At 44.9% G+C, this 16081-nt stretch overlaps 1 protein-coding gene across 2 annotated transcripts in view; it reads right to left on the reverse strand.

Moving 5' to 3' along the window:
• Window positions 1-16081, reverse strand: part of LOC138567240 (RIB43A-like with coiled-coils protein 2) — a 304620-nt gene that overhangs the window by 93815 nt on the left and 194724 nt on the right. For both annotated transcript variants that reach the window (XM_069645237.1, XM_069645239.1), the window contains exon 4: window positions 9738-10082. In XM_069645237.1, the coding sequence (XP_069501338.1) occupies window positions 9738-10082 (345 nt within the window). The remainder of the gene's footprint in view (window positions 1-9737; window positions 10083-16081) is intronic.

Consider the following 16081-nt stretch of genomic DNA (forward strand, 5'->3'; position numbering starts at 1 on the left):
TACAAGGACAGGGAGAAAATACTGGCATACTCCAGACAAGGGGGTGAGCTGAAAAGGACTTCAGCAGACTTGGCGGGCTACCCAGACTACACTTTTCAAGTACAGAAAAACAGAGCGCAAATCACAGCTGCCAAGTCAAGGCTCCGAGCGGTAGGCCTGAAGTATATGTTGATTTACTCTGCTCGGCTCACACACAAAAACAGGACCTGGTTCTTTGACCTTCCAGAGGAAGCGCAGGCATGGATGGCTAGGGACTAGATATGCCCTGGTGGTAAATAGGGAGACGACGCTGATGAGGGATGTAAAGGGAGTTTTACGCAACCAGTGGCCAGGAGCTGCTAGAGTATTCGGACCAGACTGAGGAGAGACGAAGCGCTCCAGGGTCATTGCCGCCAGGGGACACCCTGAGGCAAAGGATCTCTCGCTAGAAGGGGGGCCTTCTCCTAGAACACACCTTTTTCACACTTGCTGACCTGGCTCCTTTCTTTGGACATGGCGGGGCCTCAGCAGTGTACATCATGATGAGAAAGATCGTCCTCGTGGCTGCTGCTGCCACAACCCCTGCCCCCCCTGAGTAATTTTCCTTTCTAGGGGCACTTTTTGTGTGCCTATCCGCTGTGCATTAACCTCAAGCAGGTCGGCTTGGTGCAAACGCGAGAAGCGGACATGCCTAAGCAACGGGAACGCAGCTAGGCATTTGTTTTTTGTTGGGGATGTTGGGGGGGGCGTTCCTGGGGAGGGCTTTGCCTGCACGTATGTCAATGAAGATTAGTAGTGCATTACCATTGTGTGGAACACCTCATAAGGAGGAAGCAGAAATGGGTGCCAGGAGGGGGGGGAGAAGCCTGGTAGTGGGGGGGAAGCGCCAATGGCTGGAACTGTGAAGGTCCCCACATGGAATGTGAGGGGTTTGAATGCCTATGTGAAATGAAACAGGGTCTACTCGTACCTTAAGAGATGTAAAATCGACAAAGCCATGCTGCAAGAAACACACCTCATGGCTGAGAAGCAAATGCTACTGGCAAGGAAATGGGGGGGCGGGTTCTAGGTTCTACTTACACGGCTTATTTCATATGGATTGCGCTCTCAGTACCCAGGTCACCCAGATTAAAACAGATAATGAGGGTAGGATAGTGTTACTACAGGGCCTTCTTGAATAGGTGGATGCATGTCTGGTCAATACGTACGACCCCAACCACAGGGCGGCTAAGTTCTTCCAAACCGTATATCCCAGGTTGGGCCCTTAAAGGGATACTAACATAATATGGGGAGGCGACTTTAATTGTACGCTAAACCCTCCCCTGGATCGATCAGACGCAAAATATACTAGACCGGCTCTGCCTGCTAAAACCCTGCAGACACTTCTAGACTCCTTTACCCTGGTGGATACCTGGAAAGCAGGCGGCAAAGCTATACTGCATAAGCGTGATGTGAAGAATCCTGCAGATCTCTCACTGAAACCCTGCCTAAAGTCTCCTCACATGTGACCTGGGGACAGCAGACGCTTCTTGATCCCAACTCAGGGCATGGTGTACTGTGGGAGGATCACCAGGGTGGAGACAGGGCCCGGGCTAGGGAGGAGATTCCGTGGGACGAGATGCAGTACTTTTCCTCTGAAGGGTGTATTCGTACCACTAATCCAGAAGAGGTAATAGTTTATTGTCATTTTAATATCTCTCAACCTCTGGTTAAATCTAAAACGGTAACACCCAAGGTTGTAACATCGAAAACCTATTGTATAAAAAGAAAGAATCCTTTCGGCCCCTAAAAATAAATATCTTCCTTAATACCAAAGATACACTACAGGGAATAGTGAAAGTGTTGCCTTCTCTACAACATCTTCGAATAAAGTTAAATCCTGCAGCCCCTGTTACAATTACAGCCGGAGAGGGAAGCAGGAAGGAGCTGGAAGTCTGAAAGGAGTAGCAGAAGAGCATGAGACTGGCAGTTTACGCGGAGGTGCGATCACTTAAAGGAACGCCGGGATGTGGAGAAAGCAGATTTGACCTGCAAGTATTGAGAGGATCCGGTGTTCACAAACCCTGCCTTGCTGTGGCTGCACTGAGAGAGACATGCTGAGAGTGAAGATTTTCTCAAGTGCACCTGTGGCTAGAACTGCAGAGCCGTGACAGGTCTGAAACCCAAGGCCTGTAGCAAGAAGCAAGCTGAGGGATGTAGGAGTGCAGAAGACTCTAGGTTGGCGTGGCTGGACCGGAGACACCCACGCTGTAGGAGGGTGTGGGTCCCCACTGTGCCAAGAACCGTAGTAGAAGAAGAAAAAGTCAGGAAGGTGAAGCAGCCCGCAACTGCAGTGTTCCCGGAGCCGGTGAGTGAAGCTTGGCGTCCAGGTTCACTCTGAAAACCTCGCTGGTAACTGTTACCTGCTCTAAATTGACTTGTGTGCAGATAGAAGCGAGTATAAACTGTTTGTCATTTGAAGAGTCTCGTAGACAATGGAAATGTACCCCACACACTTATAGTAAAAGTCAGCATGCTCGCATGTGAAGAGAAGCATGTCATTTCCCATTGTCAAGCTATGAATGTTGCTGGAGTGGTTGTGTGTCTCTAATAAAAGGGGAAAACTTGCCTAATCACTCTGAAATTCTTATGTTGACTTTTCACAATTGTTACAAGTCTAAAGAGAGGTTGCTTGTGGCCAATTATAATTCCTGACCGGAGTTAAGAAGTGTCTCTGTGTTAATACGGGGGAATACGAACAATTGCAGCTATGTATGGTTAAAGATCTACCTTAAAGAGTGGTTGCGTGTACCTAAATCGGTTTCTCCTTTGAAGACTGAACTATGTAAGATTAAGAACAAGTAATCTTTAATCCCAGGAGTTGTTTTATTACCAAGAAGAACAAGCACTATGCAAGCCAAGAGGCAAGCACTTTCTATAGTGGTTTAAATCAAGCTACACCTGCAGCAACATATCGTTCAGAACTGTGGGGTCACATCAATACTGTTAAACTGTGTATTTGTGAAAAAAGAATTTGAAGACATTACTACTTCTGCCTGTGTCTGCGCCAACTACCCTAGTCCAGTTGCAACTTAATAATAACCGAGTATCGGCCCAGATTGCGTTTAAACCGATATTGTTCTGGGTCAGAGTCTGGACTGGCGAGGGCTTGGAGAAATAAAGGAATGCCCTGTCCCATGTTATGAGTTTAAATGTGGGGTGAAGCTTAAACTGGTTTACACACGTTAAGTCAGGTCTTCTCCAGTTGGACATGTATGATTTGTGGAACAACACTCAAAGCATCAGGACAGGGGATGTGAGTACCTCGAAAACTAAAGTGAAGATGATTATGTTTGAGAATTTGATAGCAGATGCTTTAAAGTTAAAATCTGGTGCTGAATATCTCGAAAGTACATTGTATGTATGGTTCAAGGGTTATTTGGATGATATTCCTTTACCTTTTGAGAAACCTTTGTACATACGATTTAGGCTTGGCTCTTTACCAGTTGCTTGTAGAACCATGAGAGGGCAGGGTATACAGTCGGATCTTTGCCCAATGTGTGGACTCTATGAGGAAACTATGCTGCATTTTCTGTTAAGGTGTTGCGAAACCCATCGACTGAAATGTATGTACTTGAGACCCATTTTGAATAATGAAGGTATTCGTTATGTAACTCTTGCTGTGAGATTTTTAAGAGAATGTTTGCATCCTCATGTAATTCCGGCGTTATTTTCATATGCAATTTTGTGTACTTTTAAAAAAAATGTTATTATTCTTTTTTGCATGAAATATTCTTTCATTTTATAATAACCGAATTTTGGAACTTGAAGGTCAAAACCAAATAAAAGTTTGTTTGACTGACTGACTGTTTAAATCCAACCACCTGAGTTTTGAAGTTGGTAAACGTCCAGTGTCCTCTGATACAAGTGGGACATTATTACCTGAAGTTGGAAGTGTGGCAATACAACCTCAAGGGGTATCAGGTAATATTATCCCCACCAAAAATATCACTGTATATTTGGTTGTCGGGAACGCCATAGGTGATATTTTTGGGGGGGGATAATTTGTGGGAGCAGGGGTTGCGGGGGGTGTCCATCGCACATTTAAAAATAATGCAGGGATTGCAGGGGTGTCCCCCGCAGGGTCCATGCCTCAATATCGCCACAAAAATATGGCGGTATGTTTGTATCGCAATATTTTTGCAGGGATATTAACACATGGAACCCCTCAAGGAAGCTACTGGAACTAAGAAGGTGTGAATGAAGCTGGGTGCTTGTAAGAATATTGCACTAATAATCTGTAATGCTGAGACTGAGATCAAGCCAGTCTGGAAGCAGATCATACTACTGGCAGTAAGAGGCAAAGAGGCTTCCCTTTTCTTGGAGCATAGGAAAGAAGAGTACCTTGCTTACCTGTAGAGGTTGCAGAGTCTTCTCTTTAATGCCTAAAATTCCAGAAGCACAAAGTTGAAATAGAAATACCAGAACCTGTGGTTGTGTAAAATACTGTCAGTGGATGTTACATTGAAGTTGGATGAAGTCGTAGAATACTGTGTCAAAGGAGTCTGTTCCCACGGTAACAGTAGTAAAAGGGTGGATGTCAAGAGGAAAGCAACCTCCCAAGAAGAAGCATCCTGACAATTATACCAAATGTACTGCAGAGGGTATGAACACTTGTAGAGTTGTAGAAGGAGAAGTTGCTAACTTATTCTTTGAACTGTGACAAAACAATCTTGGACAGAAGACGTCCAGGATTACTATTGGTGCTATTTTCTTGGCTGGAATTGGAATGGGATCTTTTCAACTGAAAGCTGGAGAACAGATACCTGTGGATTAATGTTAGGTGAACGTTTGTTTCATTTGGAACGTATAAGAACTGGTTCAAGACTTTCTTTTAGGGAATGGATTTACAGAGGACAGGTGAGGGTCATTCACAACACTGGTAATTTGTTGTTCACTCTTTTATGTTGTTTATAATTCACTTTTAAATGTTTTGTTGTTTAGTGCCAGTTTGCAAAAGTTAGGATTATTTCCTTAGCCTTTAGAATTGGTAGGGAATCCCCCGATAGAGTAGGTTTAGTGAGGATTTATTTGAAACTTTCTTTATTAAAATGCTGTACTTCCAAATGATGTAATGGAACTAGAGAAGAAGTCTTCGCAGGAGAGTATACCATCAGTTGGAAGTGCATAAGAGGTCCTGGCAGGGGAGTATACCAGGCAGTTGGAAGTACATAAGAAGTCCTGGTAGGGGATTATACCAGGCAACTGCAAAGCTACAAGAAGTCCCAAGAAGTGTTTTGTTGAACAAAGAAGTAACTTTTTCAAAGAAGGAATTACAAGGCTAAGCAGCTTTGTAACTAACAGGATTGTTGAGGTCCAAGAAAGACACAAAGAACTGTTAGACTAAGAAGGATTTCCATACCATTGAAGAATCCAGGGGAAGGAAACCACCCTCTGGAATCAAGGTTATGTTACCTTGGAGAACCTTTACATTGGAGCAGTTCTATTTTCATTTATGAACACTTTCTGCAAATACCAGGTTAGAGACATTTCAATTCTCACTTTATTATTTGGTTTTTAGTGTGAGGGTCCGGATAAAACATTTGGACACAAGGACGGTTTTTGATTTCTAACATCCTGATAGAGACAGATACCTAGTTTTTAGTTTTTAGGTTGGGAAACTCCTCTTAGAACAGGGTCGGAGAGGCATTTTTCCAACCCGTTTATGTTAATAAAAGTCTTTACCAAAAACATGTCAGCTTTGTGTCCGACTTTCATTTCTGACCTCTCAGAGGAAGCTCCGCATTGGCTCACAAACCTTTTGAACCTATTGATCCAGGGATCATAAACTAAAGGTTCAAAGCTATCATAGTCTGTTACCTCTTCTGAGCCATCTACCACTTTTCATAAGGACTTGGTTGAGCTTAGGACCCACCTGTCCTTTCTGTCGTAGATGCTAGTAACCAGGAAATATGTGTGCCTTCTTTCTTTCCAAGCGCCTCCCTGGAAGCTGAAAGGAATCTGTTTAACTTGGATCTTAACAGGCCTCTTGAAATATACCTGGTCTGCACCAGAGTGTTGGCTCACAAAGTATTTGTTATATATCATTGCAATTCTCCAAGCATTCGTGCTTGCAAGGCTGGGCATGACAAGAGGGCCATGGATGCTTCTGTAACATTTGTGTTCCATGTCCCTCGTTGGGTATGCTACATCTCCAACCTGTATTGTATATTGTAACATAGAACCAGTTACCCCACTAAGTACTGACTGTGAAGCTTTTTTCCATTGTCCTTCTGGAAAAACTGAGACAAGGAAGATCGCAGCAGTAATGCAGAGCACTGAACTAAAGATGCGCTCTAGTCATTGGAAGTTTCCGATAGGTGCTGGGACATTCAAAAGCCCAGCACCGTAAAGATGATGGAGATCGAGGGGAAGCAGATCCACTTTACCCGACATGGGTCAGGGAACGAAGCAGATGAAAGCAGGAGAAGGGAGAAGGCCAGAGTCTGTCGGTGCCGTTGCAAGAGGCTGGAAGGAAGGTACGCCATCCAAGAGCCTGCAGCAGGAGACGCTGCAAGAAGGAGGCCACAGTGAAGCAGGTACCAAAGAGTTGACAGGACACCATCAGCAAGACAAGGCTCCCCGGTGAAGGTAACAAGGACCGCAGAGAATTGCTGACGCCGCCACAAGCGACTGGTGAGCACAAGCAAGGGAAGTGGGATACTGGGGCGCTTTGTAGCGTAGACCGCGCAGCACACAGAAGCAGCGACAAAGCAAACCCAAGCAAGGGAACGGAAACACTGAAAGTATTAAGAAGGGAAACTAGTGAAGCAGGGTTGAAGACCCCAAGGATGATTGAGCGAAACTGACATATGTTGAGGAAGACCTGGCAGCCAAGTATACCAGGCAATGTGTGGCGAGTCTGGGGGACACACCCAAATACAAAATGAACACTGTAAAGGCACAAGGGAAGACTCATACCCCTTTGATGCAACCTGCTGTGAATTCCCTGGCAAGAGAGTATAGCAGGAGGCATGGGAGAAGTTTGAGAACACAAAGGAAGACTCATACTCCTTTGATGCAACCTGCTTTGAATGCCCTGGCAAGAGAGTATACTAGGAGGCATGGGAGAAGTGTGAGAACACAAGGGAAGACTCGTACCCTTTTGGTGCACACATACAAAGAAGGCCTCACAGGAGAGCATACAAGGTATAGGAGAAAGGTGAAAAGTATAAAAGTGAAAGCTGTGAAAGTCTGGCAGGAGAGTATACCAGGCAATGTGAATGTACTGTAAGAGTTGGGAAAAGGGTGAGTGACAGCTCAAGATTGTGGAAACTTCGGACGTGGTAGAAGTGTCACAGTACAAGATAAGACTCATACCCCTTTGGTGCAATTATACAAAGAAGCCCTGGCAGGAGAGTATACCAGGTACGGGAGAAAATTGAATGTACAAAGTAAGAGTTGTGAATGCTTGGTAGGAGAGTACATCAGGCAATAATGTGCAAAGTAAACATTGTGAAATCGTGTTAGGAGAGTACACCAGGCAATGTGAAATGTACTGTGAGAATTGGGAAGAGGGAGAGTGACCCCTCAAGATTGTCGATACTCTAGGGGAAGGGAACCATACCCCCTGAGTGAGAAACTTAAATAAATTGGACAATCACAGAGAGACACAAAATCCCTGGAGGCTGAGAAATCCAGGGGAAAGGAAACCTACTCCTGTGATTAAAGCGCTGTAGAAGCCCAAGGAAAGGAATTGTGTTTGTAAATTCGAAGGTGCTGAGGAAGCCCCAGGGGAAGGAAAGGATATCCCTGGATTGGAAAGTTGTGGACACTGGAAAAAGAAACCAAGGGGAAGCGAAGCACCTCCCTTGGGGCATATTATCTTTAAGGTTTAAAATGCCAAATAACGTCTGCAAAAAGGGGGACACCTACTGAGTATGATGAGATGAGATGAAATCATCCCGAGAAACCTCATGGAATGGAAGCCCCTCTTGAGGTTTGTGGAACTTTGATTATTTTGTTTTCTTTTACACCCTTTTGGAACTTTGGGTTGGAACTGTGGAAGGAACCACCTTCAACCAGTTGAGAGACTTTAGCCCTTTTTTAACATTATCCTAGGTTTAGCATGTAAGGGTCAGGTTAGGGTTTTGGACACAGGACAGAAAACCCTTTTGCTTTTAGACATTCTGACATTGACATCCTTTCATTTTTATTGATGCAGGGGAACCCCTCATAGTGATAGGGTGAGATAGGTCTTTCTCCAACCCTCTTTTCTCTTAATAAAAGATTATAGCAATCAACACAATGCCCTTGTGTCTGAGTCCTGATTCCTTACAGTGGTCTCATCGGCTAATTTCTCAGTTTGGTCAGGTCACCCTAAACAACCTCCCTGGCTCAGATGATATTTTGGTAGACTGCCTAATGAAAACCAAAGCTGTAAAATGATGCATGAATCTAAATAACTGCATACTGGATTTGCCAATAAGATAAGTACCAATTACATACTGTAGTATTTCCTGTACTAGAAGTCTTTAGTCCTGTTGCTCCAGAGGATTCATTCTGTAAAACTCACTCTCAAATCAAATTTTATGGAATGATGGTGAGAAAAGGACTGAGTTTCGGGAGCCAATGAGTGCACCGGCAGTGGAGTCTGTGGCAGTGTATGCACTTTGGTCTACCTTTTGAAAATTCTATCTTGCTGGGCAAACAAGGTTCTCATAGAGTGTCCTGCAGTCAGGGCATCATGTGAGCAAGGAGGACGAGCAGGAGTCACTAAGGTCCGAAGGTTGTACTTACTCCACACAGTATACAAACAGTTCCATTCAGACTCTTCATAACAGTGTGATCTGGGACAATCTCATCCACTCTTCCCACGCATACACTCCAGGTCTACAGATGGTATGACCATGCACGCAAGAGGGCGGGGACAGCTCAGCTTTGGTAGAAATGGGTCCTAAGAGAATGAAAAGATCAGGAATAGTCCACATGCAGATATTCCTCTCATATTATAAAGATTGTAAGGCTCACACCTCAGACAGCAAAGCATATGCCTCAGGTTACATAACTATTTTAGTCTTGCAGGTAGATCTATCCATCAGTTATATAGTGCTGTCTTAGATTATACATAGCTCACAAGTCTTGACAGCAGGTTTATCCCTCAGTTTATCTCTGTTCAAAGAAGCCTTTGATGTACACAAAGGCATCATTAGTACCACCCCTCCTTCTACAAAGGGATCTGGCCCTTATAATCTGTACATAGTTAGCCACAATGACCCATACCAGGTTTATAGTCATTCCAGCGACAGCCAAAGCATCTAATGCCATACCATCTAAAAAAAAGCATTGAAAGCATTTTTTTTCATTTTTCTTTTTAATGGGGGTGGGGGTCCCCCCTAAACCCCTTTTTTAACCTTTAAAACCCATTTTTATTAAACTAAACCCATTAGCATCTAAAAAAATGCATTAGATGCTTTTTTTAGATGGTTTGGCTGTCGTTGCTCTGGTTGTCAATGCAATGACCGGATACCCCACAACAGGCATATCATTCACAGTTTGACTCTCTTTCCTAACTGAAATGGTTTTTAGACTATACTTTATGGAACTGGTAAGTGTCTGTTTGATTGACAGGTTGGCATACTACAACAATCTTTAAAAAATGAATTACACAGATCGCACAAGCTGTGGGAGCAGATATGCTGGCCAGAATACACAATTCACACAGGTTTACATCTGAAAAAGCACAACATGCTGCCCAAAAACACAATGTGGGTTTCTACCTGCATACTTGCTCTGCGTCTGTAGGCGCTCCCTCTCCTGCCTCTGTTCAGTCAGCCATTTCTTGGTGAGCTCTTCTTGCAGTTTCTCACGTGCTTGCTTGTTCAGATCTTCCCCGCCCAGTTTCTGCAGACTGGCAGGACCACATCTAGGGTCATCGTCAGACACTCTGGCAGGCTTGTCTTTCTTCAGAGCATCAGGGTCATAGAGATCAAACTCCCGCCTGGTATCTGGTGCCTGCATCTGCTCTCGAAACTCCTGGACCTTCTTGTTCAGGGACCGAGCAAAGCAGTCTTGTTCAACTTCGAGAATTTGGGCAACTTTATCGGACTGAACTCGATCTGCATCTGCAGTTCGGAGAAGGTGAACAAAATATATCATCAGAATGAGGCTGATTTCTATCATAGCCTTCACACAGGAAAAGCACACACTTAGAAACTTTGTACTAGGGGGAAAAAAAGTGAAGATTTGCCTTTCGTGATGTTCCTTATATACCCTAACAGATATATGAACACTGGAATCAAAGAAAGGTTTGTCGCCATCATAGTTCATGTATAAGCCAAAGAGATATTAGCACTGGAATGGAGGCAATGTTTGCCTCTGTCATAACCCATGTATACACCAAGTGAGATATTAAACCTGATGGATAAGTCAAGGCTATTTCTATCAAGACACATGTGCAACCTGTAAGTGACGCATTGATATCACAAGTATGAGACTGACACAAGAGTTACACGTTTCAAAACCTTTATTAAATTCTTGGGGGCTTGGAAAAACTCCTACTTTGCCTTATAGCTAGGATGAGAGTAGTTGCTACCATCAAATAATAAAGAAAACACAGCCCTAGTCAGGCTATGTCAAATCAAAATGGCCTATACTAACAAAACCTAATGCCTGCCCTATCCCTTATACAAAAAGTGTGTAAAGGGGAATGTGTATGCAAAGGTAAGTCACTGTTATAACATAAAGGATCAAGGTGGTTGAGTCAGCTCTCCTCCCCACGTTGGACAGCACAGAGTAAGGCAGCCCCCGTAAACAGGATGACACACTCTAACTTAGGTTATCAAAAATAGGCAGTTCAAAACGTGGGTTGAGGCATGCTTGGCCTTCCAAGTTAAAGTCACTTATTCCAGTTTTCGAAAAGTTCTTTCACAGTTCAACAAAGGTTCCCGTAGGTCTTCCTCTGTCGGGCTCGGACCTCTCAAGGTATCAACAGTTCAGGTAGGTATGCCTCTGACAGGCTTGGACCTCTCAAGGTATCAACAGTTCACATAGGTCTCCCTCTGTCGTGCTCATACTTTTCAACAAAATGTACCTGATTCCACGTAGATCTCCTTCAGCCGGGCTCGGATCTCACAAGCAGAGCACTTGCAGGGGTTCCCTTCTGCAAGCTTCATTTACATTCGTTAGGGGTTCCCTTCCCCTAACTTATTTCATGTTTCCAGTCTCCCTCAGTCAGGCTCGGACCTTTCACTGATGTCAAAGACTTTCAAATGTGAAAGACTTTTGCCATAGACCTCCACAGGACCACTTCGACTTTCACTTCAGCTCCCCCATACCTTATTTGCCCCAGTGTCTCTTGGTAGTTCAATACCACAATCAGAAAAGTTCAAAGAAATCTTCCTCTTAAAACAATCACCTTTTAACTTCCCCCTTTCGTCAGGGTTAATCTTGCACATTCTGCATTTCAGAGTTTGTTCACTTTGCCGCTTTAGAACAAGACATCAAACATTTTGCAGAGAATTTCGTGTGGGCTATTTCCTTTCACCTGACCACTCTGCTACTCTGTATCACTGGCTTCACAGTTATCAGTAACTTAAAAGTTCACTACTGGTTTGCTTTCTTTTGCGTCTCTACAGCCTGCGCGCAACCTTCAATAGTGAGATACACTGTTGTGGCTTCAATCTTTCCTTGACACAAACCGGCCTTTCATGTCTTCGCTAACTCACCAGTTGTGTGCATTCCTTTTTTGTCTCTGCGGCTTTGATTCTCGTGTCAAGGTTGATACCACAGGCTTGACCTCGCCTCCCCAACTCTGTTGTTTACCCGGGAGGGTTGCTGGCGTCCTTGAAACACAATGCCGGTTTCTTCTTGTCTGGGATTTGGCTTTCTCCACGTATGCTTTGTGGTTTCCCAGAGGCAACAACCTCCTGCAGGGATCTTCAGGGTTTCCATACCCTTCGTTCTGGTCCCTTGATCGGTCATCCGCTCCAGTGGGTTCACCTTCGCCCCAAAAGATCTGCTCCTTCTTGTGTCTCACCTTGCTCATAGTGTGTCTCTATGTTCTGCCTTTTATCCGTGTGGGGGGAGCTAATGGGTATCAGATGTATGTGATTATGGTCAAGTGCCTGACTTTGCCTGATTTGATTAATGGAACATGTCCAATGAGATATATAAGTGTTAGCCTCTTTACTCTCATTCATCCTCTTGCTCGGCCCAGTGTTTGTGTAGAAACAAGGGCGGAGTTGGAACACGGGAAAATCCTATAAAATAGAATGGGGTATGGGCACAGGAAAGGGGAGGAAACAGCGTTTCACCATCAGTTGCCTCACCCCCACTTCCAAAGATTCCCCATCCAGGTGATCCTCCCGCACTGGTAGACCCCCAGGGTCTGGATCCAAAGGCAATGGCTGTGCCCTGACCACCCGAGAGAGAGATCCCCGGGTATTAGTAAGTGAGACACCCTTTGGTTTCTCACAAACCCAACAGAGATAGCAACACTGGAATAGAAGCGAGCGCTGTCACAGTCTTAGCCCATGTCTAATCCAAGAGAAAATGAACACTAGAAAACAAAGCAAGGATTGTCACCATCATGGCCCATGCATAATCCATGAGATATTATCACTCTAACAGAAGCAAGGGCTATACTGGTCAAAGACCAGGGAAAACACTAGAGGGATATTGGGGCTCGTTATAGGTTTGCCAGTATCCCGATGGTAAATCGGCCAGGATACCAGCAAATAAAATTGTTACCAGCACTCGGTCCAGTGGAATGTCCACCGGATTATGAATGCTGGGTGATGGTGTAACTCACCATTCCATGGAGGCGCACTTGCCTCCATGGGGGAATTTGCTGGTATTACAGGTGCCAGTATTACCAGCGCCTATAATACCGGCTATTTTTGCCGGTAAGGTGGCGGAATGACATCCAACTTTTAGCTTGCAGTTGGCTGGTGCAGCAACGTGCAGTAATTCTTTGGTGGATAGTTCCAAGTTTTCAAAAGTGGTGCTGCCTGATAGGAAATTCACATCTTAAGAGTATGTGTTGTGCCAGTCTCAAAGTATGTTTGTGTAATTCTGTGATTGCTTTCAGGATTGTGGCAAGGCTTGTGGTGTGACGCTGGTGGGAAAATCCCTATTTTAACTCAGCAATGGCTCAGAGGCACAGCTGATCACATAGGGCCTCATTACGAGGTGGGTGGAATGGGTTTACCGGCACCGGTAATGGTGCCAGTAATCCCATTTTGCCCTATTACGAGGTTCCCTTGCGGGACCCGCTCAGAACGTCTGGTCAGACCAGACGTCCTTTACGGGTCCCGCAAGGGGACCAGGGAGCTAATGACCGGCCCGTTATTAACGGGCCCGTTATTAGCTCCATCCCAATTCCCATTGAGCCCTATGGGGGCTCAAATGGGAATGGGTATGGGTTTTTTGAATGAGGAATTACCGGGTCCTCCAATGTTGGAATGACCCGGTAATTCCTCATTCAAGGAACCCGGACACTATTTTGGAGGCAGCCATGGTGCTAATAGCACCATGGCTACATCCAAACTCGTAATGAGGCCCATAGACTTGATCATTCTTGCATGCTTGGTAAGATAAGACACGCCCCCCCCTTTATGCACCTCCATCACCAGCCTAGCAAATCACCAAATCCAAACCCTGAGGGATCGGTCCAGTCCAGAGGCACAACTCACTGCCCAATCTGCACACGGGACGTATAATTTGAATAAATCAAATAAGTAACCACTTCCACTATCAAGAGCACCTTTTCATTTTGTTAAACAATCCAACGACCCGCAGACGATGGCTCAATCTGTTTCATGAAACATGACGTAAGCACCTCAGAGAAATGTCACATATATTCTCCCACATACGTGGACCACTATTGCACCATTGTATACTAGGCACCACACAGGACCACCACCTGCTCACCAGTAACATAACAGGAATACAGAAAACTAAACCACTGTTTGCTAATCATGTTTACTCCCTGCTTTCCCCTCTCCCTTGCTCCCCTCCTTCCACTTATTCTAATACTACATCAATTGGCCTCAACCATTGTTACTTTTATGTATGTATATAGGCCCATGAATCATGGACTATAATAACATGCATCTATCACCATTTTGAACGATGTCCTACACTACATAATGTAAGCATATGTATTAACACCCAAACTATCCTCTTGAATCAATCAATAGGAATGTCCTTTGTCACTCTGCTAAAATAATATCACACTAACTGCCACAGCCTTGATAAAGACCCTTAGGTCGAACCACGTGCTGGCTGTTCTATTCCTTCGCCAATGCACTACTGCATCTATGATTATAATTGTAACCTGTCACAAGGACAAGTCCGACACTGACACATCGCTGCTTGTATATACTGAATGTGCCGTCACATTACTGACAAATAAAGCATAGGAGAGAACTCCTTAACAAACACTGCAAGTGCAAAGTTGCCTTTGGTCCTTCTTTTCTCCAAGGTAACCCCCCGGGGCACTTAGGGTGTGGCCCCAGACCAAGGCACATGCAGCATGGGTTCTTGAACCCCTCATCAATATAATAAACATACAGCCAGCGCAGGTGATTAAACGGTTCATCACCCACTGCCTTGTTCTCTAGAAATGAAGGTTGCTTATTGTGGCGATAGAGGCCTCATTACTTATCCCTGCAAAACCATTATTATTTCTGGGTTTCTCTTTTCCCACCTTAAAGGCTCTCTTTTGTAAACTTTGTCGGCAGTCTCCAGCTCACTCACCAAAGAGGGCATAATGAGATGCATGGTGTGGCACAGGTAAGACTAGGACAGGACCCAGAAGAGAAGGCAATGGCTCAGTAGAGGGTCTGTATCAGGCAACCTAGGAAAGACTGCAAGAGTGATGGGGAGTATTCCCCTGGCCCCCAAGTGCTTCAACTTGCTGCATGTGTGTGTGCTGGCTAACATCCCTCCTCACAGAACAGTCAGAAGTACAATTGATAAATAGCACAGTGAAAACCAGGGTTCTGCACTGATCCTCCCTCAGTATCCACTGCCTGGTAACCTGAATATCATGGCCTCTGCTGCCAACATTACAATACCAGCACCTAGCTAGTGTCCTGAGAAAAGAAACAGTGATCCTTGCTTTACACAGGTACAGACTCAATACCTTTTCACCTAGTGAAGGATGAAATTGGCATCTGGGCTTCTTTGTTGGCTCAGGTGTTTGATGCTGTTGACAGAACGAGTAGCGTACCAAAAGCATCGCATGAGGCAGTTATTCTGCCTTTTTTCAAGAAGGGGGACTGTTAGGGAGAATTCTCTGTTTAGGATGAATTTCCCTACCTAGTGAGTCCCCCAGCAGCTTTGCTGGATTGCTGGGGTTTATTTTTTTCTCCTGCCAAGAGTGAGACTCTTTTACCCTCACTCTTGGGCATGTTGAAGTGTGTTTTCTTGGTTAAACCTTGTGTTGAATGGGCTATGGGGTCTTTTACTCCATAGGGCCTCATATATTTTTGTGATGTGGGTTACACAGCACCCTCTGTGCCGTAACCCAGGGGTGTCCTAGGGACTCCCCAACATAGACTGCATACCCTGGGACTGACTACTGTCTCCCAGGGCATGTAAAGTCACCAAAGACTTTACTAGTCTTAAATCCTGAACAGAACCAGTACAAACCATCATATTGTGGACGTACTGCCTGGGGCAATTCGATTGCCCCAGGGTCTGTTAGTCGAGGGGGCACGTCTCCGTCCCCCCAGATCGAGTTTTGGCTGGTGGCAGTGGAAACTACGTTTTATATTCGACCGCGAATATTTTCCTATGGGATTTCCCATTGTTTTAGGCTAACACATTTAATTATTTATTTACAGTAGCCTTAAACATACCGCCGGTTTATATATTTATTATTATTACTCCGGTTGGGATTTTTTGCCAAAACTTGATGCTAAAATGGCGTTGGCATTCGCCTCTGTAACTCTGACCCAAAGTGGAGCCCTTTGTCCCACTTTTGGCGGGCTTCTCCACAGAAGCCCTCCAAAGTGGTGCCACTCTGTCTGGGGTACTTAGGAGGGGTGGAGGGGGATTTAGGCACCCTGGACTGAGTTACCTAGGTAACTCAAGTCGCACTCCGTCCTGATTGGCC

The sequence above is a fragment of the Ambystoma mexicanum genome, chromosome 2p (assembly GCF_040938575.1).
Source record: "Ambystoma mexicanum isolate Mex_15411 chromosome 2p, UKY_AmexF1_1, whole genome shotgun sequence".
Taxonomy (NCBI): Eukaryota; Metazoa; Chordata; class Amphibia; order Caudata; family Ambystomatidae; genus Ambystoma; species Ambystoma mexicanum.